General features: G+C 37.8%; 2 protein-coding genes across 4 annotated transcripts; both read left to right on the forward strand.

Annotated features, from left to right (window-relative positions):
- Window positions 1-536: 536 nt before the first annotated feature.
- Window positions 537-8953, forward strand: LOC127446458 (MIF4G domain-containing protein A-like). Of its 2 annotated transcripts, none has more exons than XM_051707391.1 (6): window positions 537-647; window positions 921-1039; window positions 1183-1292; window positions 1547-1702; window positions 7361-7453; window positions 7969-8953. In XM_051707391.1, exons 2-6 carry the CDS (start codon window positions 964-966, stop codon window positions 8194-8196), a joined length of 663 nt encoding a protein of 220 aa, XP_051563351.1. In that variant the 5' UTR covers window positions 537-647; window positions 921-963; the 3' UTR covers window positions 8197-8953. The 2 variants fall into 2 exon arrangements, with proteins under 2 accessions (XP_051563351.1, XP_051563352.1); XM_051707392.1 differs by having other exon boundaries at window positions 637-719.
- A 592-nt stretch (window positions 8954-9545) lies between these two features.
- Window positions 9546-27118, forward strand: LOC127446449 (ADP-ribosylation factor-binding protein GGA3-like). 2 transcript variants are annotated; one of them, XM_051707355.1, is made up of 17 exons: window positions 9547-9962; window positions 11050-11134; window positions 11267-11342; window positions 12199-12297; window positions 12396-12519; window positions 14969-15066; window positions 15171-15251; window positions 15362-15499; window positions 15581-15662; window positions 15769-15879; window positions 16314-16598; window positions 16757-16842; window positions 17317-17513; window positions 24091-24356; window positions 25214-25383; window positions 25618-25728; window positions 25962-27118. In XM_051707355.1, exons 1-17 carry the CDS (start codon window positions 9881-9883, stop codon window positions 26070-26072), a joined length of 2202 nt encoding a protein of 733 aa, XP_051563315.1. In that variant the 5' UTR covers window positions 9547-9880; the 3' UTR covers window positions 26073-27118. The 2 variants fall into 2 exon arrangements, with proteins under 2 accessions (XP_051563316.1, XP_051563315.1); XM_051707356.1 differs by lacking the exon at window positions 16314-16598 and having other exon boundaries at window positions 9546-9962.
- Window positions 27119-27327: the final 209 nt, after the last annotated feature.

A 27327-nucleotide genomic window follows, 5' to 3' on the forward strand; every position in this document is an offset into this window, starting at 1 on the left:
TGTATGTGACCTTCTTTCACGGGAATTTGGAGGATGCATGAGGTGTATCCTTCGTGGGCACTCACAACCCACAATTCTTTGCTTCAACGGAAATGTAAAAAAATAAATAAATAAATAAATAAATAAATAAATTACGCCAATTTGCCCGTAAATATGATGTTCAAACACAAGGAATGTTAATTCCCAAGTTGAAGTTCCTCAGTAGATGGGTGCAGAGTATATAATATGTATAATTATATTCATATATAATTAAAATAAAGTATTAGACTAAAAGTACAACTGTAAAATCTATTTTCTTTTCTCTTTACATCATTATATCTCTCCTAAAATGTACCTTATACATTCCCTTCCAGAGGGACTTTGTTCCCTTCTCACAACGTTTCCGTTTGTCCTACGAATGCCGTCTCGTTTAAACGAGGTTTGTTTAAAGGAGGACACTCGGTATACTGCAGCCTTCAAAGGACGCGTCCAACCTAGCATGCATCCTTCCAAACGAGACACAGCCAATGTGTTGTCCTTCCGCATCGCTGTACCACACTCCAATTCAGTTGGTGGCGGTAATGCACCAAAAGCTGGTTTGACAACCGCCAATAATCAGAAGAAGAAGCACGAGGAAGTCTGTTTGAGCCGTTTGAAGTAGGAGAAAGGCATGTAGTCACGTGGCTTTTGCTTTTGTCAACATTTACAATTCCGTGTTTAATAATATCTTTACCATGAATGTACGTCTTAACGAGTCTACAGTTTATGTCATGTTGCAAATTGCTAAAACATATAGGATAGTAATCGCAACCTCGCCGGCGCGAGATGAACAATGCACGCGAGTGATCAATATCCTTTCTCTTCTGCTTTGTTACCGTGCAATGGAAATGTTTTATGTGTTTTGGGAAATTAATCTAAGTCTTATTGTTTGTCTTTCGTAGTTTTCCAGCCCCAATTACCTTAAAATTCCGCATTCCGAGCAGCATGGACTCAGTATCAGAAAATAAATTCCAGGCTCTTGACATGGAAACTCAGAATATGCTCAAAGAAGCGCTTGATGGTGTGTAAATTTGTCTGATTTAAAAAGTTAATTGTCCTTAATCGTCCATGATATTGCAATAGGACGATGATAATATAACATGTCCTTATTTAAGGGGTTGCAGTTCAAATACAATGTAACGTTATTGTATCCCTCCCCCACAGATCCTAAGACAGTTGATTTGGAGAAGCTGTCCAACACTATTGTAAACCAGTCATTGAAAGACATTACATTCTGTAAAGATGCTGGCCGCATATGTTATGCCTTAGTTCAGGTAGGGCATTATGTATTTCACTAACACGTGACTTTTAATACCAAAACATTGTTTTCAAGAACCCATATCCTTTTTTTTTTTTTTGAGGTGGTCTGCAAAGACACAAAAGGAAAAATTAGTCTTCACTGAAACTGATACAATGGGGTCAGCAAATCTAACCCTTTTTGATTTACACTCAACCCAATCTGAAAATGTGTGTTTGACAAACTTTTCTGTATTTTGTTACATTTTGAATAACCTTTTTGACCTAATAGGCAGAGGCTCAAAAGGTTGCAACTAGTGTATTCAGGCGAAACATATTGACACGTCTACAGCAGGAGTTCACTGCCAGAGAGGAGACACGAAACCGCTCATTGCAGGAGTGGGTCTGCCTGGTCACCTTTATCTGCAACATATTTGATTATATAAAGGTAAAAGCTCTCACTCAATTGCAAAAGTTTGCCATTTAATTTTAAATTGATCTATCTGTTTGTACTACCCCAGGTTTTAGACTTCACAGAATAGTTCACCCCTAAATGAAAATTCTCTCATGTACAGTTGAAGTCTGAAGTTTACATACACTTAGGTTGAAGTCTTTAAAACTAATTATTTTAACCAATCCACAGATTTAATATTAGCAAACTATAGTTTTTTTTCAAGTCCTTTAGGATATCTATTTTGTGCATGACACAAGTAATTTTTCCAATAATTGTTTACAGACAGATTGTTTCACTTATAATTGACTACATCACAATTCCAGTGTGTCAGAAGTTTACATACACTAAGTTTACTGTGCCTTTAAGCAGCTTGGAAAATTCTGAAAATTATGTCAAGCCTTTAGGCAATTAGCTAATTAGCTTCTGATAGACTAATGGACGTATTTTAAGGCCCACAGTTGAATTCAGAAGTTTACATACACCTTAGCCAAATACATTTAAACTCACAATTCCTGACATTTAATCGTAGAAAACATTCCCTGCCTTAGGTCAGTTAGGCTCACTATTTTAAGAATGTGAAATGTCAGAATAATAGTAGAGAGAATGATTTATTTTAGCTTTTATATCTTTCATCACATTCCCAGTGGGTCAGAAATGTACATACACTTTGTTAGTATTTGGTAGCATTGTCTTTACATTGTTTAACTTGGGTCAAACTGTTTGGGTAGCCTTCCACAAGCTTCTCACAATAAGTTGCAACCAATAAATTGCAATGTCCGTACTGTGAGACGCCTAAGACAGCGCTCCCACTACAGGGAGACAGGAAGGACAGCTGATCGTCCTCGCAGTGGCAGAACACGTGTAACAACACCTGCACAGGATCGGTACATCCAAATATCAAAGAGTTTCACCAGGAATGCACAATCCCTCCATCAGTGCACAGACTGTCTGCAATAGGCTGAGAGAGGCTGGATTGAGGGCTTGTAGGCCTGTTGTAAGGCAGGTCCTTACCAGACATCACTGGCAACAACGTCGCCTATGGGCACAAACCCACCTTCGCTGGACCAGACAGGACTGGCAAAAAGTGCTCTTCGCTGACAAGTCGTGGCTTTGTCTCACCAGGGGTGATGGTCGGACTCGCGTTTATCGTCGAAAGAATGAGCGTTACACCGAGGCCTGTACTCTGGAGCGGGATCGATTTGGAAGTGGAGGGTCCGTCATGGTCTGGGGCGGTGTGTCACAGCATCATCGGACTGAGCTTGTTGTCATTGAAGGCAATCTCAACGCTGTGTGTTTCAGGGAAGACATCCTCCTCCCTCATGTGACACCCTTCCTGCAGACTCATCCTGACATGACCCTCCAGCATGACAATGCCACCAGCCATACTGCTTGTTCTGTGCGTGATTTTCTGCAAGACAGGAATGTCAGTGTTCTGCCATGGCCAGCGAAGAGCCTGGATCTCAATCCCATTGAGCACGTCTGGGACCTGTTGGATCGGAGGGTGAGGGCTATGGCCATTCCCCCCAGAAATGTCCGGGAACTTGCAAGTGCCTTGGTGGAAGAGTGGGGTAACATCTCACAGCAAGAACTGGCAAACCTGGTGCAGTCCATGAGGAGGAGATGCACTGCAGTACTTAATGCAGCTGGTGGCCACACCAGATACTGGCTGTTACTTTTGATTTTGACCCCCCCCCACCTTTGTTCTGGAACACATTATTCCATTTCTGTTAGTCACATGTGAAACTTGTTCAGTTTATGTCTTGGTTGTTGAATCTTTTTATGTTTATACAAATATTTACACATGTTAAGTTTGCTGAAAATAAAAGCAGCTGAAAATGAGAGGACGTTTCTTTTTTTGCTAGGTTTATTTTATAAGATGCATGTAAACTTCTGACTTCAACTGTACTCATGCCATTCCAGATGTGTATGACTTACTGTCTTCTGCTGAACACAAATGAAGATTTTTAGGAAAATATCTCTGCTCTATTGGTCCATTCAATGAATGTGAATGGTAACCAAAACTTTGAAGCTCCAAAAGCACATAAATAGGATGACCATATTCTGTTTTTTTTTTTCCACCGGGGGTGGGTGGTGTAATAGGGTTCAAAACAGTGTTACTATGAATGCAAACTTTAATACAGCGAAAAAGACATTCTATTAGCATAACATAAATATAAATAAATAAAAATTTCCAACATTCTTTTCAATGTCCATGTACTAAAATAAAATATTTGATACCATGAGTGTACCTTCATTTACTATTACTATTATTTTGAATGGCCATGGAAAATGAAGCAATGTTATAATTTTACCTGGTCGCAAACAGTAGTCCGTTAATTTACCTGATGAACTTTCACCTTTTGCTGACCCTTTATGCTTCGCAGAGCTAATGTGTGCTTCTAAATCACTTGCACCTTTATTAGCAACTGACACATAAGTGCCAGCTTTATATGTCATACATTATGCTTCACACGGATCTCGACCTGGACAAAAGCATGGGAATTTTTTGTGCAAATCTTCTGTAAATTTGCACTTTCGTTTGGGCATTGTTTCCACTCAGCTGTCATTTGCTGCTACTGTCAAGCAACTGTTTGATGCCGAACACAACAGCGTTTACGCGTTCGCGGAGAGATTGACAGGCAGGAATTTGGCCAATATTTGCTGCGTCTTATAATCGACTAATTGGTGTGCGAGAAGGCTGGACTTACAAAGAGGGGTTAAAGCAATGCAAATATGCGCACACACATAATGAAGTATTAGACCAGATGCACATCATAATGCAACTAAAGCCGAATCTCGGACATTTTCGCAAATTTAGAAATCCCGGCCAGATGCTTTTTTTTAGGTCTGAAAAAGAGGACATGTCCGGGAAAAAGAGGACGTATGGTCACCCTAACCTAAAGGCAGCATAAAAGTAATCCATAAGACTCCAGTGGTTAATGGTGCCTTCACGTCCTGTCGAAATTATCGTAAATAAAATTACACATGGATTGACTCCATAAGTCGTAATTAAGAATGGGAAACTCTGAAATAATTTTGATACCCGAGTTTCTGAGATGGGAGGAGTTGTACATTTTCAACATGCCGGAGGAGACTATGGTTTCTGTAGTGAATAACAGGTTTTATTAATTTTTCTAAATACAGCTAATTGTTATCGCTTGTCATATAGGTCATATTCATTTATGTATAGTGGTCAACCGATGTGGTTTTTTAATGGCCGATGCCGATATCTAGAGAGCAGGGTGGCCGATAGGCCTATACAGTGCCAATATATCTCACAATTTAATGTAGTAAATAACAAAGTTGCTATAAAAAAAAAAAAAAAAAACTTATTTAGCACTATATTTACTCAGTTTCACACAAAACTAAAAAATATTGTATTTTAAATGGTAGATAGCAGTTTCTTCAGATTTCTGTTTAGTCATCAAATTTTAGTTATTTTTTTGCACATGAAGAAATTGTTAATATATAAGAAAGAAGGCAATAACAGTTGTCTGGCAACCTTGGATGGCATGTCCACATTAGCAATCGCATTTACTCAAAAAATACAGAATCAAACCAGTTGTACATACAGTGCATAGTGAATAAGACATTTACTTATAGCCAGTGTTTGGTAAGTTACTCTTAAAAAAAAGTAATGAATTACTAATTACATATTCTACAGTGTAATGAGATTACTAATTACTCTGTCTGAAAAGTAATTGCATTACTAATTACTTTCTAAAACCCTTATCAACCTCGACCAGATGAAAAATATAAGGATAGACATGAAAGTGTTCTTTTAATTCTTTCAAGTAAATCATAAAATCAGATAAATTATTCATGAACTGGCCAAAGAATTTAAAGGGGCTGCATTAAATTAGAAAACATACATTTTAACATTAGACATTAAATTTCGATTTTAAATTCACTATTGTTTTGTATAGAATTGTTCTATAGTCTATACAGTATTTAACGCAATTATATCAGAAGTAATTGTAATTAAATTACTGGAATATTAAGAGTAATCCTTCACTTTACTTTTTTCAGTGAAAAAGTAATTGAATTGTAGTAATTAATTACTTAGTAATGTATTACACCCAACACTGCTTATAGCACACGTGAAGTGCTTTTAACTTGGGCTGCATTCGAAAACGTAGGCAGCTGTCTTGCTACCTTGCTGCCTAATCAGTTAATGGCTTAACTAACAGCTGTTTTGAATGAATGGAACTTTCATGGAAACTGGTCTCCGAACAGTTTGAAAAGCACCTTATTTTCATCATACCTCTGTATACAGCCTCCGGAGGCAACATTTTACAGTTTTCGGATGCAGCCCTGAAGTTGCACTAGCGCTCGTGCAGATCCAGCACGAGCAGCAGCAATCTCCTGACAGTTTAAACGGCCTGGATTGCCTGCTTGGATTGTCACAGGTCAGACCATTATGATTTGTGAATGAAAGGAACTTTTGATCCTGAAGTTTTGATTCATGCTGATAGAATGCGCGCTTCAGAGGAAGATATTAGATGAGCGCTCGGCATGAAGAAAACACTGGATTTTCGTGAGGTTTGTGAATTATATCCATTTAAATGAGATATCTGCATATTTGCAGACGGTATATTAAATAAGTTTTGATATTTGCCTTTTTATCATTAGACAAACAGTTAAATGTTACAGGGAACTGTTGAGGAGAGAGAGGGAGAATGAAACAGGCGAGCACTTTAACATTATGTGCTCAAACGCGTCTGCCGCAGCTCTGATATGCGGACCGTTTAAATGACACTGTGTTGCACACCTGTCAATTATTGTAGTAACACGATGGCACGTAACAACAAAACGAACCGTGACTGGTCGTTTACATGTCTCAGTCACTTCCCATGCAAGCAGGTGATTTTCGGCACCCTCAAGAAAAAAACGGCCAAATGGGAAAATTTATCGTCCGATGCCGATAAAGTCAGAATATCGGCCGATTTATCGGCCTCAGCAATATATTGGTTGGGCACTATTGATGTATATCAGCAACCATTTGATGCATGTTAGACATTTAACACTGTGAAAATAGCTTGTATTTGACCAAAATTCCGTTATCGTCAGACAGCGAACTGAGTAATATGTATTGAGGTGTCAAAATAAGTTCCTTCAGGAATATGTACGTATAAACCTGCCGTCATCCATGTTTCCTGTTCTTTCTGACAACAAAGCACTTGAAAGCGATGTACTCATAATTACCACGTCAGAAGTGGGAAGTAGGATAATTCCGATAGCACGTGAAGGCAGCATAAAATCTGCATGCATATTGCCACGTGCTGGGCAGGGAGGAGAACTTATAGTAAAAAAAGGACTTAAATATTGATATTTTTCTCACACACCCCTATCATATAGCTTCTGAAGATATGGATTTTAACCACTGGAGTAATATGGATTACTTTTATGCTGGCTTTATGTGCTTCCTGGAACTTAACATTTTTGGTATCCATTAATTTACATTGTGAGGACCTACAGAGCTGAAATGTTCTTCTAAAAATCTTTGCATTCAGCAGAAGGAAAAGAAGTCATACGCATTTGGAATAGCATGAGGGTGAGTAAATGAGGTAATTTTCATTTTTGGGTGAACTATCCCTTTAAGTTCTTGTACCAGGTTTTAGACTTAATATGATTTTGTTTTTGTTTTTTTAGGTGAACAGTGCTCCTATTGTGGCCCTTGTTGATCCGGTGTATGACTGCCTCTTTAGGTTGGCTAAGCCAGACTCCTTATTGAATGAGGAAGAGGTAAGTGGTAGTTGGTCATATGGCCTAAGGCTTCTATGAGAAACAGTTGGGTTTCATTTTCCTATTCCTGCAAAAATGTACTGCTAGGATATATAATTCCTCACTCTGTTTGCTGTGTTGGCCCTTAACTTCTTTTAAAATTAATTGGCAAATGCCTGATAGACTAAAGATTGGAATTACATATTAAAAGAACGGAGTGACCATTTGCTGCAGTTTTGCTATGTGGCAGTTTTGAATATCATACCCCTAAACCAGATCCTTCTAAGGAAGTGAAAAAGGGGAATGGTGAAATTAAAGTGGAAGAAACCATTAAAAAAAATAAAAAATAAATAAAATCAGCAGCACAGGTTTGTTTCCATTTCCTCATGTTTTTAAATAATTTGGAACATTTCTAGAACAATTTTGGAAACATTTACTGGAAATTTCTGGCCATTTATAACAAATTTAGGTTTGACTCTCGTGTGTCTTGGATTATAACTGAAGAAATAAATACAGAATTTATTTTTGTCTGTCAGGTGGACTGCTTGGTCTTACAGCTTCATCGTGTTGGTGAGCAGCTGGAGAAAAAGAACTCCCGGCGCATGGATCAGCTGTTTTACTTACTGAGGGATGGATTTCTCCTTCAGGAAGGGATCAGTTCTATGACTAGGCTTTTGCTCCTAGAGATCCTGGAGTTCAGGGCCAGTGGCTGGATGCTCACTGACACTGCGCAACAGTACTACTACAGTGAAGTAGCAGATTGAGGGTGACTGAAGAGAGAATTTGGTCTTAAAGAGGTCAAGACCTTGCCGGCATCAGGGTTTGAGAAATTCAGCGTTCACAGAAGGTCTGGTGTGACTTTTACATGGGTTAAAGTAGTGGAAACCCCATGTAATAGCACTGTGGATCGATATGACACAGCTCACAGGGTCATGCATGTGTTCAGAGTGCAGTTAGCCCAGATTGTTCAGATGTTCAGATTTGGTTGTGTTCTCTCTTTACAGTCAGCATCTTGGCATGGTGAAGGTGCACATGATGCTAGTTCGACAATTTAATGCAATAACCAAAAGCAATCGCTACTCACCACAAAACTGTGAGCCATCTGCAGTGTTCATGGCATTGTCCTTAAAGGTTTAATACAATGTATACTCTATAATTTTACAGTGAAGGAACCTCAGTGGATGATTCTGTGACCTTTATCAGTGTTGTTAATACAATGTTGTTAAACATTGTAAAACGTCCTTAATTTTATAGTAATTTATCAAATAGGCTGTATTCTAAAGGTTTCTACATTGTAAAGTTTTGTGTATGGGCAAATGTGAGATGTTCAGCCACGTGGTGTGTATCAAGGCTTTTACATAAAATTTGAGTGCAAATTTGTTGTCTTATTTTTCAATTTCTTAAATAAAAATTGGTGGCTCAGTTTAATTTGACTAAGTTACTCTACATTAAAGGAATAGTTCACCCAAGAATGAAAGTTCTTTCAAAATTTACTCTGCCTCATTTCATCCCAGATGTGAATGAATTTCTTCCTCTGTAGAACACCAACAAAGGTTTTTAGAAGAATATCTTGTATATATCTCAGGTACATACAATGCAAGGGAATGGTGACCAAAACATTGAAGGTCCAAAAAGCACACAAATACAGCATAAAAATAATCCACATGACTCCAGTGGTTTAATCAATGTCTTATGAAGAAATCCAATCGGTTTGGGTGAAAACAGACCAAAATGTAACTTCTTTTTCACTGTATATCTTGACATCTGCAGTCTCCTTGGCAATCATGATTTTAAACTCAATTACACTTCTTAGAGCCATCTATCACTTTGTACAAGCATCAAGCACTAGGAAGTGTAATCATGATTGTGCCTAGAGACTGCAATGTCAAAATGTGCAGTAAATAAGGAGTTACATTTTGCTCTTTCTCACTCAAGACTGGTTAGATGGCTTCAGAAGACATGGATTAAACCACTGGAGATGTATGGATTACTTTTAGGCTGCATTTGTGTTTTTTGGAGCTTCAAAGTTTTGGTCACCATTCAGTTGCATTGTATGAACCTACAGAGCTCAGATATTCTTCTAAATATCTTCATTTGTGTAGTGCAGAAGAAGGAAAGTAATTAAGATCTGGGATGGCATGAAGGTGAGTAAATGATGAGAGAATTTTCATTTTTGGGTGAACTATTCCTTTAAAATTATTTTTGTATCAGATGTATTTTAACATATTAAAAAACGCCACATAAGTATTATTTAAAAGACGTCAGGTGACACCTGCTGAAAAACAACTTAAAACATTCTAAGTTGGGCAAATATGCTAATAGGCATTTTCTAAGTCATCAGCAAATTTTTTGTCAAACGGTGGAGCGCGCACATGATGCACCAAATGCTGTCTTGTCAGAGAGTTCGTTTTGTAATGAAACACAGCCAGTGTGCCACGAGACTGTCACATGACGAGAAGGTTCCGCTCGCTCACGTCAGTAACAGTAATCATGGCGGATACGGAAGGAGAGTCCCTGGAGTCATGGCTAAGTGAGTTGTCGTGCTAATATGTGACCAGATTAGATACCTTTTAGATTTTTCTCTGTAATGCCTTTAATTCTGGCATAAATGGTCGTATCCAGATTGTATTTAAGAACAGTTGTTTTCATCCAGTTGTTTACAGTGACAGGATGTTTGGTTGGTAAACTCAGGCTGTGTCTCAAAACAAAGTGAGCTGCCTACCTAGATATCATTTTGTGCATCAAAGTCACGTTTTAAGTTAGCAGCATATTTGGGTCAAACGTTCGATCGTGTTTATGATGCTCAAAATGCTGTCTACATTGGCTGCTCACTAGGTTTCGAGACACCTTCTCAATGTTGTGTTATTTGCAAGATCTACGTCATACACGTAGTCAAAAGTTATTATCATAATATAAACATTAAACTTCCCCGAGGTTGGCATTGGAAAAGTACATTAACCTTCTTTTGAAATGCTAACAGTTTTTATTTGGTTACTCTTCTTGACTATTAGCTCTGGGACAGTTATCCTTTTTTCTGTTTAAAAGTGCCCACAGTAATTTTTTTCTCATTTAACATTTTTACTTCTAAATAAATTAATTGTAATTTTGAAACATATGTACTATATAATATCAAGACCACTCACATCAGTAACCTTATAAAAGCTGTTTTATTCTACATGGAAAGGCTCTCCTCATGGGGGCGGGCATGTTTTAGGATCACATGCACCAGCCAAATACAACTTAATTATTCTTTGTAACCACCCTGTTATTGGACACTTTCACACAGGGATGAAATTAATCATGACTGACTGTGATACATTTCTGAAATGGCATCAGTAACTAATATAACTATTGCTTTTGAATGATGCTGCATCCATGCCACTAGGTCCTGCATACTATTCGATGTGCACCTTTAAAGTAGCTTACCAGTCATTCTGCCACAAACTGTAGTTGCATGTTGCATGATTAAATTAATATATATATTACATTTATTACTTGACAAAATTGTTAATTTGAAAATTTGGCAAAATAAGATGAGTAACAGCTGTTGAATAGGCCTACATAATTTTCAGTTGAAAACAGTGAGATTTATTAGCTGATATTGATTTTCTTCTTAGACAAAGCCACCAATCCTTCTAACAGACAGGAGGAGTGGGAGTACATCATTGGGTTCTGTGACCAAATCAATAAGGAACTTGAGGGGTATGTTTACAAACTTTACATTTTATTGTTGCTGTAAGACACTGGCATCTTGAACATAAGGAAACATGTGCAAAGTTTGTGCTTCACATAATGAATCACTGAATTGAGAGAATTAATGTCTTTATCTTGCAGCCCACAGATATCGGTCCGTTTATTAGCACATAAAATCCAGTCACCACAAGACTGGGAGTCATTACAGTCACTAACTGTGAGTTTATCTCCTTAAAGTGATAGTTCACCCAAAAAATGAAAATTCTCTCATCATTTACTCACCCTCATGCCATCCCAGATGTGTTTGTGTTCAGCAGAAGAAAGAAAGTCAAACAAAGATTTTTAGAAGAATATCTGAGCTCTGTAGGTCCACACAATGCAAGTGAATGGTGATCAGGCCTTTGAAGCTCAAAATAGCAGATAAAATCAGCATAAACATAATCCTTCAAACTCCTGTGCTTTAATCAGTGTCTTCTGAAGTGATCCATTTGGTTTTGGGTGAGAACAGACCAAAATGTAACTCCTTTTTCACTACATTTTGACATCAGTCTCCTTGGCGATTATGATTTCAAGCTCGATTTGACATCCTGTAGCACCATCTAGCACTCTGCACATGCGTTAAGCATTAGGAAGTGTAATCAAGCTTGAAATACATGATCGTACCTAGAGACTGCAATGGCAAGATGTACAGTGAAAAAGGAGTTATATTTTGGTCTGTTCTCACCCACAACCAACTGGATCGCTTCAGAAGACATTGATTAAACCACTAGAGTCGTATGGATTACTTTTATGCTGTCTTTATGTGCTTTTTGGAGCTTTAAATGCCTGATCACCATTCACTTGCTTTGTGTTGACCTACAGAGCTCAGATGTTCTTCTAAAAATCTTCATGTGTGTTCTTCAGATGAAAGAAAGTCATACACATCTGGGATGGCATAAGGGTGAGTAAATGATGAGAGAATTTTCATTTTGGGAAAACAATCCCTTTAATTCTTTAATATTATTATGTCAAAACTGTGATCTTGGCTGGGACATTTAGTGGCCATCTAAATTTAGAGTGCTCCAATGTTACAGGTTTTAGAAGCTTGCATGAAGAACTGTGGGAGAAGGTTTCATAATGAAGTTGGAAAGTTTCGATTTTTAAATGAACTTATTAAAGTAGTTTCACCTAAGGTAAGTTAATACAGTAAAATCAACACATTAAATATTTTTATTATCTGCGTAATGACACACATACCTTATGTAATCTTGTTTATGCATTTTTACTACAGTATTTGGCCGACAGAGTATCTGAACAAGTGAAGACTAAAGTAATAGAGTTGCTCTACAGCTGGTCAGTTGCTTTACCAAATGAGGCAAAGATCACAGAGGCCTATCAAATGCTAAAGAAACAAGGTAAGTTTTGTCTCATAAGTTTACTCACCCCTTGCAGAATTTATAAAAATACAAGATGCAAAAGATCATATTTTTTATTTTTTTCCTTTAAGAATCTACATAACAGATATTTACATATACCCCACAAGACAAAATAATAACAGTTTACACAAATCATCTTGTTCAAATCATCCTGTTCAAAAGTTCTTAATATAGTGTGTTACCTTCTTGAGCACAACGAATGTTTGCAGCCTTTTGTAATAGTTGTGTATGAGTCCCTCAGTTGTCTTAAGTGTAAAAGCTGGATGTCAGCATCATATAACCACTGTTGGGAGGAACTCAAATGTGCAGAAAATGCTGAGAAACCAAAGAACGTGCAGTACCTCTAGGATTTTTCTTAAATACAGTGGGCAGCTTCACTGCTCAGGACAAAGCAGGGACTCATGCACAACTATCACTAAAGATAGCCTCTAGGGGAGTCCGGGGGCATGCTCCCCCGTAAGATAATTTTGTACATTTTAAAGTTAAATACTTCCATCTGGTGCACTTTAAGAGCAAAATTAAGAGGCTAGTGTTGTGCTCTTGTAAACAATTTTGTGCTCTTAAAGCTGCAGTAGGCAACTTTGAAATAAATAGAATTGTGAGAAACAGCGCCCCCAATTCTTCCCCATACACATGATGCTCTTCACCCCCAGCCAGGGTTTAACTGACAGCTGTTCACAAACAGAGCCAAATCCTGCCTCGCCAAAAGCGATTGGCTAAAATTAGCTAGACTTACACTACCCGACCCACAATTTTCACTCAGAGCTAGAGTCTGTGGTGCTAACTAATCTCTCACAGGGTACAAACTAGGGAGTCAGTTTCAGCTTTTTATCTTTTAACATTACCTCAGACTGCTAACGATAGCTAGCTAGTGAAGCCATAAGCAGTGTATCATTATGCCAATTAACCTAGTAATGCTAATGTTAATTTATGTTAATCATCATGATTCTAACTTCGGCAGTAATATTATCTGTTTGCTCTTGTACACTGATGATGATACATTGTGTGTGGAGTTGTGTATAAATGCAGTGGATACATTTAATGTTAGTTAACGTTACTTACCTCAAAGATTTGTCATCCTCCTCAACCAAATAATGTTAGACGGATCCAGGAATACTCCAGTGTATCTGCGAGTGTGTGTGAGCGTGTGAGTTTACAGCAGCGGGTGAGGAGCTGACTGAACTGACTGGCGCGCGAGGGAGAGCACAAAACACTACCTTTTAATTTATGTTATTATGAGACTGAGAAGTGCAAAAATATTTTAGATGAGAAATGTAAAAATGTTTTTGGTTCATTATGAGACCGTGGTGGGGCAAATTAGACTGTTGCGGGCCGCCGGAGTCTAGTCAATTAATGTGAAACACTGCGTTACAGACATTACATCAGAAATTAGCGTACTTAATTCTGATTCAAAGTAATGGCCAGCATCATCCAATCACTGCCAACCATGTTAAAGTAAAATTATACATTCTGAATCTATTGATTACTGATTACCATTGTCCCATGCCTAACATGTTGAGTGGTCCGAACATCATCTGCAGCCTGAAACTGAACTTTTGTTCGGATTTACGAGTGAATGCACTTAGCTATAGGATGCTCTCTTTCTGCCTTGCTCCCTATTTAGTGAATGACTTCAGTGTTGTCTGTCTGCACTGGTCTCAGAAAAGTTCGAAATGCATCTTATTTTCATCCTAACTCAATATAAAGCCTCTGAAATAAAACATTTTCAGCTTTTGGATGAACCCATTCATTCTTAATGTGATAATGCACGGTAAATATAGGATTTCTAAGGAAAAAATGCACTAAAGTACACATTAGTGTACTTTGTGTTTAGCAGCGTGGCATTTCGCGATAAATTGGATGAAACTTAAGACTCTAATCATTTGAGTCAAACAGGTTTCAATTTAAAAACTTAATTAGGTTTCTTACCAGATGTAGTTTTATTGGCGGCTTTCCCAAAGATAAACTCTGCTGTGATTGGCGCCATGTTGTTTTGTCACACGACTCCATACGTTACTGACAGCGCAGAGTCTTCTGAACTGAGTTCATTCGGTTTAACTAAATAATGCTTTGCAAATAGCGAAGCCAAAATACAACATCCACGCACGTGAACGCGGAGTCGCACGAGGTTAAGAGCCAGACGTACAGTATGTATACTTCTGAGCAGAATAATTTTTGTAAATTCAATTATTTTGTCGTGTGGAGAAAATGTAAATATCTGTTATGTCAAATATCTTCATCAGGTCAGTACTTAATAGAATAAGCAAAATGCAGTTTTTATAATTCCTCTTTTTCTTTTTTTTTTCTTTTTTTATTCAAACTGATGACCTCATCTGTATAAACTGTAAATTCACTGCAATCTCACCTTCTTCTATACCCCAACTTTGCCAGTCTTGTTTAATCTGTCATGTGCCCCATACTTTCTCAGGCATTGTAACAGCAGACCCAGAGGTTCCTGTGGACAAGACCCTTGTTCCCTCGCCGAAGCCCAAAAATCCAGTGTTTGACAATGAGGAAAAGAGTAAGGTGCGGAAACAAGTTATAATATTAGAGTTATAGGGGGCCAATATTTCATATAGCAGATGAAAGCCAATATTGTTTTGTAAAATCTCAAAACATTGTCTTTGCAGCGTCTTGCAGAACTTCTTAAGAGTAAAAAGCCAGAGGATCTGCAAGAAGCCAATCGCATTATCAAGAGCATGGTCAAAGAGGTGAGGGCTTGGATAGTATGATACTAATGTTTTAAGTGAGATTAGATATATTGGCAAGCAAATATTGCCACCATGAGAGCTGTGCATGAAATAATAAATTTTTCTTTCAGGATGAGGCTATACAGCAGAAAGCATCTCAGCGTACCAGCACCCTGGAGGAGGTGAAAAACAGTGTGAAGCTCCTTAACGAGATGCTAAATAATTTTAAAAAAGATGAGTCAACCCAAGCAGACAAAGAACTTATGAAGGTGAGTCACTGCTTATCCTAACATTGCCCTGCATTTAAATGTAACTGACCACTTGCAGTGTGCTGTGCTTTATATTTTTAGGATCTTTATAATGACTGTGACAAGCTAAGAACTGCTGTCTTCAAACTTGCTACAGAGACAGAGGATGATGACAGTGCCTTAGGTAAAACACATTATTAAAAAAAAACTCATTTAGATCTTGTGACAATATGATAGAACAAAATAACTTCCTTTTGTTCACATGTAACATGTGGTCTCCTTTGGGGCAGGTGATATTTTGCATGCTAGCGATGATCTCTCACGAGTCATCAACTCTTATAAAAACATTGTTGAAGGACAGACCATCGTCATTGACACACCTGGATCAACAGCTACAGAACGTATGTATAATGTGTCTGAACTGAATATATGAAAAATAGTGGTTGACCAATATATCGGCAAGGCCAATAAATCGGTCATTATTTGGTAAAGATATATCTTTGGTATGTCACAGTATATAAAACACTTATATTTTTTTTTATTAAAGTTGAATCTTATATCTTACTGATTTATTTTTTTATTTAAATTATCTGAATCTCTGAGTGAATCTTTGACTAAATGTTATTTAGCAACATTGTGCTCATGCCATTTACTGACATATTGGCCACCATGCTCTCCATATATCGACACTGGCCTTGGAAAACTCCTTATTGGTTGAACACTATTACAAATTTACTAATCTGAAATATCCAAAGAGAAATAGCTTTGCTGGTTTACAACACTACTGGCCTGAAAATGCAGTTCAGTGTGCATTTCATATTATCGTTTGGTTCAGGCCCCAATGGCAGAAGTTCTTCAGAGATTTTGATTGATTTGGCTGATGTAGACCTTGGGACTCCTTCACCTGTCAAGCAAGTTTTGCCTTCACCTCAGCACTCCGATTTCATACCAGCTGAACTGCTCACACTTACACCTTTAGTGGGAACTCAGCCTTCCTCCTCCAACACGTCCTCTGGGTCATTAGGTTTCCGAATCAGTGAGAGTAACAGCTCTTACCTTTCCCCACCAAGTCAGCTTCCCAGTAGTCTCTCACTGTTAGATGAGGAACTTGGATCATTTGGTAAATTGTTTTTAAAGCATTTTTATTATGTATGATGAATATTCCATTAACAATAAGAACATATTCAAATTGAATAAATATCAGACATCCATCCAGACTTCATTATTCAGTTTGTAAGGATCTCAGATTTTTTAAATAACACTTTTACTACTTTTCAGGCCTTGGTAATCTAGACACAACCTCAAACAAGTCAGCAGAAAATAATACAAAAGAAGATCAAAGCAATCTGTGGATTTCTTCACAAGTAAGATTACAAGACTACAGGATAGGTCAACATGACACACTGTTTGCAACCCATTTTACTTGTGTAATGCAATGTATTCAATGAAAAAAATTTAGGGCAGCTGCAGGACTTGATTTTTTATTGATAGGGAATAGATTGGATAATGAAAAGTGGGAGTTAAATGGGGGATAGGTTGAAAAGTAAGAGAGATTTGTGATGTCAGCAGAAAAGGAACGTCGTTTTAGATGTGGAGCAAGTTATTACATTTTAATAAAAGGTTATGAAGACAAACTTTAAAAAAAAAAAAATAAATAAAAAAAATGTACCAATGAATCATGCACAATAACACCAGGAGCGTGCATTAAAAAAGTAAATGGGGTCAGTTTTGAATGTTGACTTTAAATTTAATTGAAATTGAGTATATAAAGTCTGTATGATATACTGTTTGATATCTACCCCTAAAAATATATATATATATTGTTTTTTATACTACAGACTTCTCAACCAGTGATTGACCTTCTCTACGGCTCTGCTCCTTTGAATCCTCTCATCTCAACAGGGCCACCTACCTCTAAAGCTTCCGCAGTCACTGTAACTGAAAGCTCCCTTCCAACTGCTGAGCTGACAGCCTTGCCCTCCATTCTGCAAAACTGTAAAGACCTTGCCATGCTGGACCTGGTCAAGACTAACAGGTCATACAAACACAATATAAATAAATATAGCACAAAAATAACTAGATTTGAATCTAAATGCCGGTAGTCTAAAATGAAAATGACATGCTCTGGAAGCTTAAAGAGTCATGAAATCCCACAAGTTCAGCACTAGTCATTTACACTTCAGGCTAATTAAATGGTCATGAAAAGATATTAAAAAAAAAAGGTGGGAGTGTAGTGGGTGAGGGTCAAGCACACACTTACACAACATATGAACATGACTGAACATCAAAATCTGAGTGGAGACAAAGACAAAAGAGTTTGGGGACACTTTGCTTTATATTAATTAGGGATGGCCATTTCTAGTAATTTTTTAATCGAATACGCTAACACATAAAAACAAAAGTTATCGATTACTTGAATTTTAGCAAAAACTTTTGAATCTGTTTTTCTTATGAAAATGAGCACTATGCATAAACAACAAGATCTAGATCAAAATAAAAAAAAAAACACATAGAAAAACACTATTGTATAGAAATATACACTGGCAGCCAAAAGTTTGGAATAATGTGCAGATTTTGCTTTTTTGGAAGGAAATTGGTACTTTAATTCACCAAAGTGTCATTCAGCTGATCACAAAGTATAGTCAGGATATTACTGATGTAAAAAAACAGCACCATCACTATTTGAAAAAAGTCATTTTTGATCAAATCTAGACAGGCTCCATTTCTAGCAGCCATCACTCCAACACCTTATCCTTGAGTAATCATGCTAAATTGCTAATTTGGTACTAGAAAATCACTTGACATTATATCAAACACATCAAAGCCATTTGGTTTGTTAAATGAAGCTTAACATTGTCTTTGTGTTTGTTTTTGAGTTGCCACAGTATGCAATAGACTGGCATGTCTTAAGGTCAATATTAGGTCAAAAATGGCAAAAAAAGAAACAGCTTTCTCTAGAAAATTATCAGTCAGTCATTGTTTTGAGGAATGAAGGCTATACAATGCTTGAAATTGCCAAAAAAAAAAAAAAAAAAAAAACTGAAGATTTCATACAAAGGTGACCGTCTTCAAAGGCAATGGACAACTGGCTCTAACAAGGACAGAAAGAGATGTGGAAGGCCAGATGTACAACTAAACAAGAGGATTAGTACATCATAGTCTCTAGTTTGAGAAATAGATGCCTCACATGTCCTCAGCTGACAGCTTCATTGAATTCTACCTGCTCAACACCAATTTCATGTACAACAGTAAAGACAAGACTCAGGGGTGCAGGCCTTATGGGAAGAACTGCACACAAAAAAAGCCACTTTTGAAACAGAAAAACAAAAAGAAAAGGTTAGAGTGGGCAAAGAAACACAAATATTGGACAACAGATAATTGGAAAAAGTGTTATGGATCTTAACCCCATTGAGCTTTTGTGGGATCAGCTAGATTGTTAGGTGCGTGAGAAATGCCAGACAAGACAGCCATGTCTATGGCAAGTGCTACAGGAAGTGTGGGGTGAAATGTCACGAGTATCTGGACAAACCGACAGCTAGAATGCCAAGGATCTGCAAAGCTGTCATTGCTGCATGTGGAGGATTTTTTGATGAGAACTCTTTGAAATAGTTTAAGAAGTTCTGAACATTTGTTTCAAATTGTAATAGTAATTTTCACGTTATTAATGTCCTGACTATACATTGTGATCAGTTGAATGCCTTTGGTGAATAAAAGTATCAATTTCTTTCCATAAGAGCAAAATCTGTACATTATTCCAAACTTTTGACCGCCAGTGTACTTTCCAAGTCTTCTGAAGGGATACAATAACTTTAATAGCAGAATTTTCTTTTTGGGAGAACTAATGGCAAGATTTAGGTGAGAGAAGCAGTTGCTTGCCTACTGCAGGCAAAGGCACAAAGGAAAATCAAATTGCAATATTCAAAGTGTTTTTTCTAGTCAAATATTTAAAGTAGAAAGAGTACTCGATTAATCGATTACTGTGCACATCCCTAATATTAATCATAAGACAAAAGTGTGTATGTGTGAACACGATATAACAGTTTGCAAATCAAAGATTTGGATATAGGTAATGAAGTAAGAACAGTACTCAGAGCAGACATTGCCACCAAAACCAGTACTGCTTTGAGACTTAACATGACTTTACAAGTTTTTATTCTTCCAAGGAATGTTTCATGTTTAAAACAAGTTAAACTCTATTGACAGCATTTGTGTCATAATGTTGATTACCAGACTAATTTAGTTCTCTAAAGGAAAAAATTGCATTCAGTGAGGCACATGACACTGAAATAATGAAAGTAATTGGGTCCAATACATAAAACATTAAATACACACTGTTTTAAAAGGATAGCCACAAAAATATGTCTTAACATGACTCTAGTGTGATAAAATCACTTAATAACTCTGTCTATGTAGTTATTTAGTATTCCAACTTCAACCCTAAATCCTGGTAACTTTTACACGACGCAAGTAATTGAAAAAGAGATTTGACATGACTGAGTTTTAATTTTCAACATTGTCTTCTGTTTTTAAACAAGCTGTTTTAAAGACGTACAGAGAAGACGCGATGGAATACGTGGAGCGATAGAGTAGCAGAACTTCGGCCAAGAAACATCAGAATTAGCTTTATTGCCAAGTGTGCTCACGTACACTAGGTTTTTTTGGTGATAGGAGAAACAAGCAAGCAAGTGCACACAGAACATTACAGTGAGACACAGAATATAAAACAAGGTAAGAGTATAAATAGACATACAAAAAAAAAATAGGACATATAGAATGGCATATGTACATGTGCAAGTGGTAATATATGTGCAAGGTAGGGATATGCACAGTTATTGAATTTAATATTGAATTTACATATGTACATGACATATTTATACATTATTGCATTATGTGAGTCCTGAAGGCAGTAAATTGTTCATGTGGTAAATGGCCTGAGGGTAAAAACTGTTCTTGTGCCTGGTTGTCCTGGTGCTGAGTGCTCTGTAGCGCCTGCCAGAGGGCAACAGTTCAAAAAGGGAGTTGGCAGGGTGTGTGGGGTCCAGAGTGATTCAACCTGCACATTTCCTCACTCTGGAGATGTACAGGTCTTGGAGGGTGGGCAGGGTGGCACCAGTAATCCTCTTAGCAGTCCTGACTGTCCGTTGTATTTTCATTCTGTCTGATTTTGTGGTTGAACCAAACCAGACAGTTATAGATGTACACAGGACAGACTCAGTGATGGCTGAGTAGAACTGAGTCAGCAGCTCTAGTGGCAGGTTGAACTTCCTCAGCTGGCGAAGAAAGTACAACCTTTGCTGAGCCTTCTTCACAACGGAGTCTGAGTGGGTGTCCCACTTCAGGTCCTGAGAGATGGTAGAGCCCAGGAACCTGAATAACTCCACTGCTGCCACAGTGCTGTTCAAGATGGGGGGGGGGGTTTGTCCTGAAGTCCACTATCATCTCCACTGTTTTGAGCGTGTTCAGCTCAAGGTTGTTGCGACCGCACCAGACAGCCAGCTGTTCAACCTCCTGTCTGTATGCAGACTCGTCACCGTCGTGGATGACCGTGGTGTCATCTGCAAACTTCAGGAGCTTGACAGAGGGGTCCTTTGCAGTGCAGTCATTCGTGTACAGGGAGAAGAGCAGTGGACAGAGAACGGATCCCTGAGGAGCGCCAGTGCTAATAGTGAAGGTCCCGGATGTGATTTTCCCCAGTCTCACTAGCTGCTGCCTATCTGTCAGAAAGCTGTTGATCCACCGACAGATTATGTTTGGTACGGAGAGCTGGGTCAGTTTGGTTGAGAGAAGATCAGGCTTGATGGTATTGAAGGCTGAACTGAAGTCCACAAATAGGATCCTTGCATAAGTCCCAGGTCTGTCGAGGTGTTGCAGGATGTAATGCAGTCCCATGTTGACAGCATCATCCACAGACCTGTTTGCTAGGTAAGCAAACTGAATGGGGTCAATCAGGGGTCCAGTGATGTCCTTCAGGTAGTCCAAAACCAGTCTCTCAAATGACTTCATGACCACAGACATGAGAGCGACAGGTTAAGTCCTGTGATTTTGGGTTTTTTGGGGACCGGAATGATGGTGGAGCGTTTGAAGCAGCAGGGAACTTCACACTGCTCCAGTGATCTATTAAAGATCTGTGTGAAGATGGGGGCCATGCTCACTCCGGTCCGTTTATGACAGAAAACGCTCATGTGATGTCCTTTCTGCAAGTGATTTTGAATTCTCTGCTGTAATGTGATCTCATACACAAGGCAGAACAGTGATTTGATTCGTGTTTTTTGACATTATTCATAAGAACGAACGCTTCAATCTAATGACGTAGACATGTACTCTCTACTAATTACATCTCAGGCTTTTAGCATATACTTCTCAGTTTGTGACGTTGCTTAAACGTTTAGTTTTTAAACCGGAAAAACAAAATGACTAAGAAAAAAAACAACAAATAAAACCACTTTCAATTTAGGATTTTACATAATCAGTGACATCATTGTTTTCAGTGATGTGCAACATGTACATAATTGTTAACATCTCAAAAAACTAGAAAATTGGGTTTCATGGCCCTTTAAACATGACAGGCAGGGGTTAAATGGATAGTTCACCCCAAAATGAAAATTCTCTCATTATTTACTCACCCTCTTTTTATCCCAGATGTGTAAGACTTTCTTCTGCTGAACACAAATAAAGATCTGAAAGTCACATGTGGTGTCACTTTAGTTTCACTTTCACATCTGAAAGTGAAAGTGGAGATTTGTAGTAAAAAAGGACTTAAATATTTTTTAATATTTTTATATATTAAAGTGATTCTCACACTCACATATCATATAGCTTTTGAACATATGGATTTAACCACTGGAGTCTTATGGATTACTTTTATGCTGCTTTTATCTGCTTTTTGTACCTTCAGATTTCTGGCCACCATTCACTTGCATTGAAAAGACTTAACAGAGCTGAGATATACTTCTAAAATTCTTCATTTGTGTTCTGCAGAAGAAAGAAAGTCATACACATCAGGGATGTCGTGAGGTTGAGCAAATTATGAGAGAATTTTCATTTTTGGGTGAACTATCACTTTAAATTAATTTGGAACCTTCCAGAACGGTGTCTTCTCTGTTCCCCAGCACAAAGCAGATGCACACTTCCCCTTCCTCCGCAGCCTGCTTTCTTTTCTAACAAAATCACTAAATAAATTGCTACCAAATGTGTCTCGGTTTCTGATCCACTCATTTGCAGTACCAGTTTTGCTTGGTTTTTTAAAGTTGTATATCTGGATGGGTTATTATACCTGGGACTACACATACCTTACAATATTTTAGTGTTACTTGTGTATTTATCTATATGCGTGTTAGGGCTGCACGATGTGGAGAATATATGTGATATGCGAGAAGTTGTATGATAATGCGGTATACGATAATCTTATGATGTTGGCATGCGCGGAACATTGGAACGCCCACCGCCACAGTATACTTACGTTTATTGGGGGATGTCGTAGTAGAGTAACTGTGAGGGGTCAAGGGAGGTTATTGATGGGTGAGGATTCCAGACAGGTATATTCTCAAAAGGTGCTTTTTTTGTGGTCAATGAATGATAGGTGATAGACATTCAAGTGATCAGTAAACTATTCAAAAACATAACACAGGAAAAAGACAATAGAAAAAATATAGGTACAAATGCTTTACACAGCGCACACTTTAACTTGCACTCTAACAAAGAAAAATTGCCTCAAACAGCAAAACCTAGTTTGATCTGACTCATGTTAACCCCTCCACTCCTTCCCAAAAGGACACATGCAGCCCACCCGAAAGTATGCGAGAGTGCAGGAATGATGGAAACCATGCAGACAACCCGATGACATAAACAGAGAGGATAATGGCAGCTGAGGAATGAACAATGTCAATAAAAGCTAAAATGAATACAGATTGCATTTTGTCATTATTTGAGAGTAATTACTGAAAACCAGTAATGATGGAATGCATTGTGATACCCATGGATATATGCAGCTATTCTGGATATGCACAACAGCGTTACACAACTAAATACAATAGATAACATTACCGGGTTGCATACTATTATGATATGGCCACTTAGATTGTGTCAGGGTATAAATTATTAACATACTCGTATGACATATGTTATTAGCGCTGGTGCTCTCTGATATAAAGAGCGTGTGACGATGCCACGGCAGCGGACCATCATCACGGGGGAAAAAAATATTTTCTATCCCAGAGATCACAGAGTCGTCTTTTGTTCCAAATTGCATATCGGCTGCGTATAATAATAGTTTTATAGCAGTTTTACCAGCTAGAAATCCACAAATGTGACGTGCTCCAGTTTTAATCATTTTTGGAGAAACACTATTTTCATCGTAGCTTCACATTTTTGTCAATTTTATCACGAAAATCAATCAATACATTTTTTGTTTTTTTAATGCTCTTTAATGCTGTGTGTGCCCATGATAGCTTAATAGTTGCCATTCAAACAGAGTGGGGCAGAACTCTCTCCACTGGACTTATAGCACGAAAAAAACATGAATGAATATCCAAGGGTGTTAAAAGATGCAGTACAACTTTCGGCACCTTTTCGACACCACACAGTGAGGCGTTTTGTTGCTTTATGTGTTGCAGTCAGTCCAGTTATTCAAGCCTGGGCAGCAGAGAACTTGGACAAGGTGAAGGAAACATCCATACTGCATTAACCACATTCAGTTTGCCCGCTGGCAAAGCACCAGTGCCTTCTGCTGTAACCTCTGCCAAACCACAGAGCTTCACTTCGGACAGCCCTCTCTTCAGGTCCCTCTCTCCTACAATACCAATCAATCAAACACCTTCAGCCTCAAGCGGGGACATCTCCCTAACCAGTGTCTTTGTCCCACTGGAGGCCATTAAACCAAGTAAGGCCTTTAAAGAATTATGGATGCTGTTAATTAGGACAAAAAGTTCCTCTTTATTTTGATATTAGAAAACTATAGCTGTTATTCCACTTAAAATGCTTGCCATAGTAGTGCAGAGGTATTATTTTGTAATATTGTGAATAACAAGCATTAATTATGAAATTATTAACATGCAAGATGCAAAAAACAAACAAACTGTTGTGTCCAAATGGAGTAAATGACTTCGAAGAATAAATGGTTGAATACCTAAAGTTGTGGTTGACCAGTATGGGTTTTTCAATGGCCGATGTCGACGTCTAGAGAGCATGGTGATCAATGGCCAATTTAATGCATATATATATATATATATATATATACACACACACACTCAGCAACCACTTTATTAGGCACCAAAAATCATGCCACGGTCGAAATCACTGAGATAAAATTTTTTACCCATTCTGATGGTTGATGTGAACATTAACTGAAGCTCCTGACCCATATCTGAATGTTTTTATGCACTGCACTGCTGCCACATGATTGGCTGATTAGATAATCGCATGAATAAGTAGGTGTACAGGTGTACCTAATAAAGTGGTTGGTGAGTGTATATACATATAATGATTGCAAATAAGAGGACTAAAGACTGACTAAAATGCAGTTGAATGCCAAAATATTTAAAAACAGAAAATCTGCCTTTTACTTTGACAAAGCTCTTGGTGGATTTTGGAACTTATACACTTTAGATATTGTAATTTATTAAAACATAATCACCATTTAACAGTACTTGGTGTTGAGATGGTAAGCATAGCTACCTGCAGACAGATCTCTCTGAAGGGTACTTAGTACCATCTGTTTTTTTCTTAATGTTTTCGCAGGTAAGGAGTGTCCAGTGACAGCCTATGATAAGGATGGTGTTCGTGTGCTCTTGCACTTTGCTACTGACCACCCACCTGGTCGCCCTGATGTCCTTGTGATTGTGGTGTCCATGTTGAACACAGCACCGCTGCTGGTGAGGAGTGTAGTGCTTCAGGCAGCTGTGCCAAAGGTGAGAGGCATGAACTGTAGTTTTAGTATTCTTTTAAGTGTTAAATTTACTGGATGTATAATTTTGTTCACAGTTCTACTTTTGTGATAGATAGGCATTTTTAGTCTTTTGGTTTTGCAGTTGTGAAGTGCTTTGGTTTACAAGTGTTTACCATTGAATTCACTTTTAATTATAATTTTATAATTAACTTATTGTTTTGTTTTTTTTACATGCCCCATTGATTGTGATTGACAGTCTATGAGAGTGAAGCTGCAGCCTCCGTCTGGAACTGATTTGACTCCCTATAACCCGCTCATGCCCCCCAGCTCCATTACTCAGATCATGCTGCTGGCTAACCCACTGAAGGTGAAGAAGTTACACACACACACACACACACTCCTGCCTCAGCATTAGATGATGTTTATTAAATAGTTGCAACTTAATATCACTGTATATTTTTTTATCTCTCTTTTGCCTGCTATAGAGATACAATGCTGTATCTCAACAATGATATTTGGCATGTGTTAATGAAAGTATTTCAGTGGTGGCAGTAAAGCAAGTAAAGCAACTCACCTTGATTGTTTATGTGTGTTTTGCAGGAGAAGGTGAGGATGAGATACCAGTTGACATTCATCCTGGGAGATCGACAGGTCACAGAGACTGGAGAGATAGACAAGTTCCCTCCAGTGGAAAGATGGGGTCATTTATAGCTGTGTTATTAAACATTATTGCTTGTGAAGAGACAGAAAGAGCTTAAAGAAACGGATCATAATGGTGTAAGTGCATGGATGAGCCTGCAATCGTGTCACAGCAGACATTTTTTGTCCAGGATGCTACCATTGACATAATTAATGTTAAAGTTATGAATCCCAATCTCAAAATAATCCCACAAATATCTTAATATGATGTTCTTGGTCATTATGTACCATTGTAAACCACAAAAAGGTTTTGCCTGTGAGTGTTTGAGTCCTAATGATTTATTTGGTGTCTGTCAATACTGGCAGTTCACCTCATCCTGACAAGCAGTGTGGGGCAATGTCATAGCACTGGATGTCTTATAGAAGAGATGTTTTTCTTATTCTTTTTTTTTTTTTTTTTTTTTTTATGTGATGCCTCTTGTCTGTAACAATTTGCATATATATCAAAATTTTTGCTATGTTGAAATTGGTATTTATTTCATGGCTATGTATTACTCGGTGTATTGGTGTTTGGCATGGTCTAAAGCCAGATTAGCTTCTCATTTTATATCATTTAATGGTAAATTAGCAGATCACTGTAAAGTGTGAGAAAAAGTGAGATGGTTAAAACCATACTTTGACATAAGAAAAATATTTTTCTGTCTTTTTTTCTTTAACAACTGGAAGGAATCAATCGTACATAGTGCTTTGGTAGACTTTTTTGTGTGTGTTTGTGAAATGGGACAGGAAGCTGGTTCTGATGTGTAAAATGTCAACTTCAGAGAGTTATTGATATGTGCATTCTGGGATTGTTGAAAAGCCATTATTTCTTATGTTAAATGACTGTTTATCATATTTATAGTGATCTAACAGATTTACTGTTATCCTTTTGATAGCATATTGTGTGTCCTTTTTTTTTTTTTTTTTTTTACACTAAGCGCTTCAGTATTGTTTTGTAGTGCTGGAAATGTCCATCAGTGTCTCTTACTGAGAGAGTTCCACAAACCTAGGATACTGCTCTTTTTAGACTCTACAGTTTTACATGATGGCAAATAAATTGTTTTGTCTTGACAATTTTATGTAGTTTTGTGCCTATGGTCATTATTATTGCCAGGTCAAATCAATGGGGCCCATCCTGATATTGTCAAGCAAGCAAAGGCACACATTTGTTACCTTAGACCCACCAATTCAGTTTTTTCCAATACATGGCACATAATTTCCCGGTATGAAAGTTTCTGATAACGTGTATGTAAACGTCTTTCAGAAATGTGTATAGACAGTTTGCAGG

This window comes from Myxocyprinus asiaticus, chromosome 9 (assembly GCF_019703515.2).
Source record: "Myxocyprinus asiaticus isolate MX2 ecotype Aquarium Trade chromosome 9, UBuf_Myxa_2, whole genome shotgun sequence".
In the NCBI taxonomy this organism is placed as follows: domain Eukaryota; kingdom Metazoa; phylum Chordata; class Actinopteri; order Cypriniformes; family Catostomidae; genus Myxocyprinus; species Myxocyprinus asiaticus.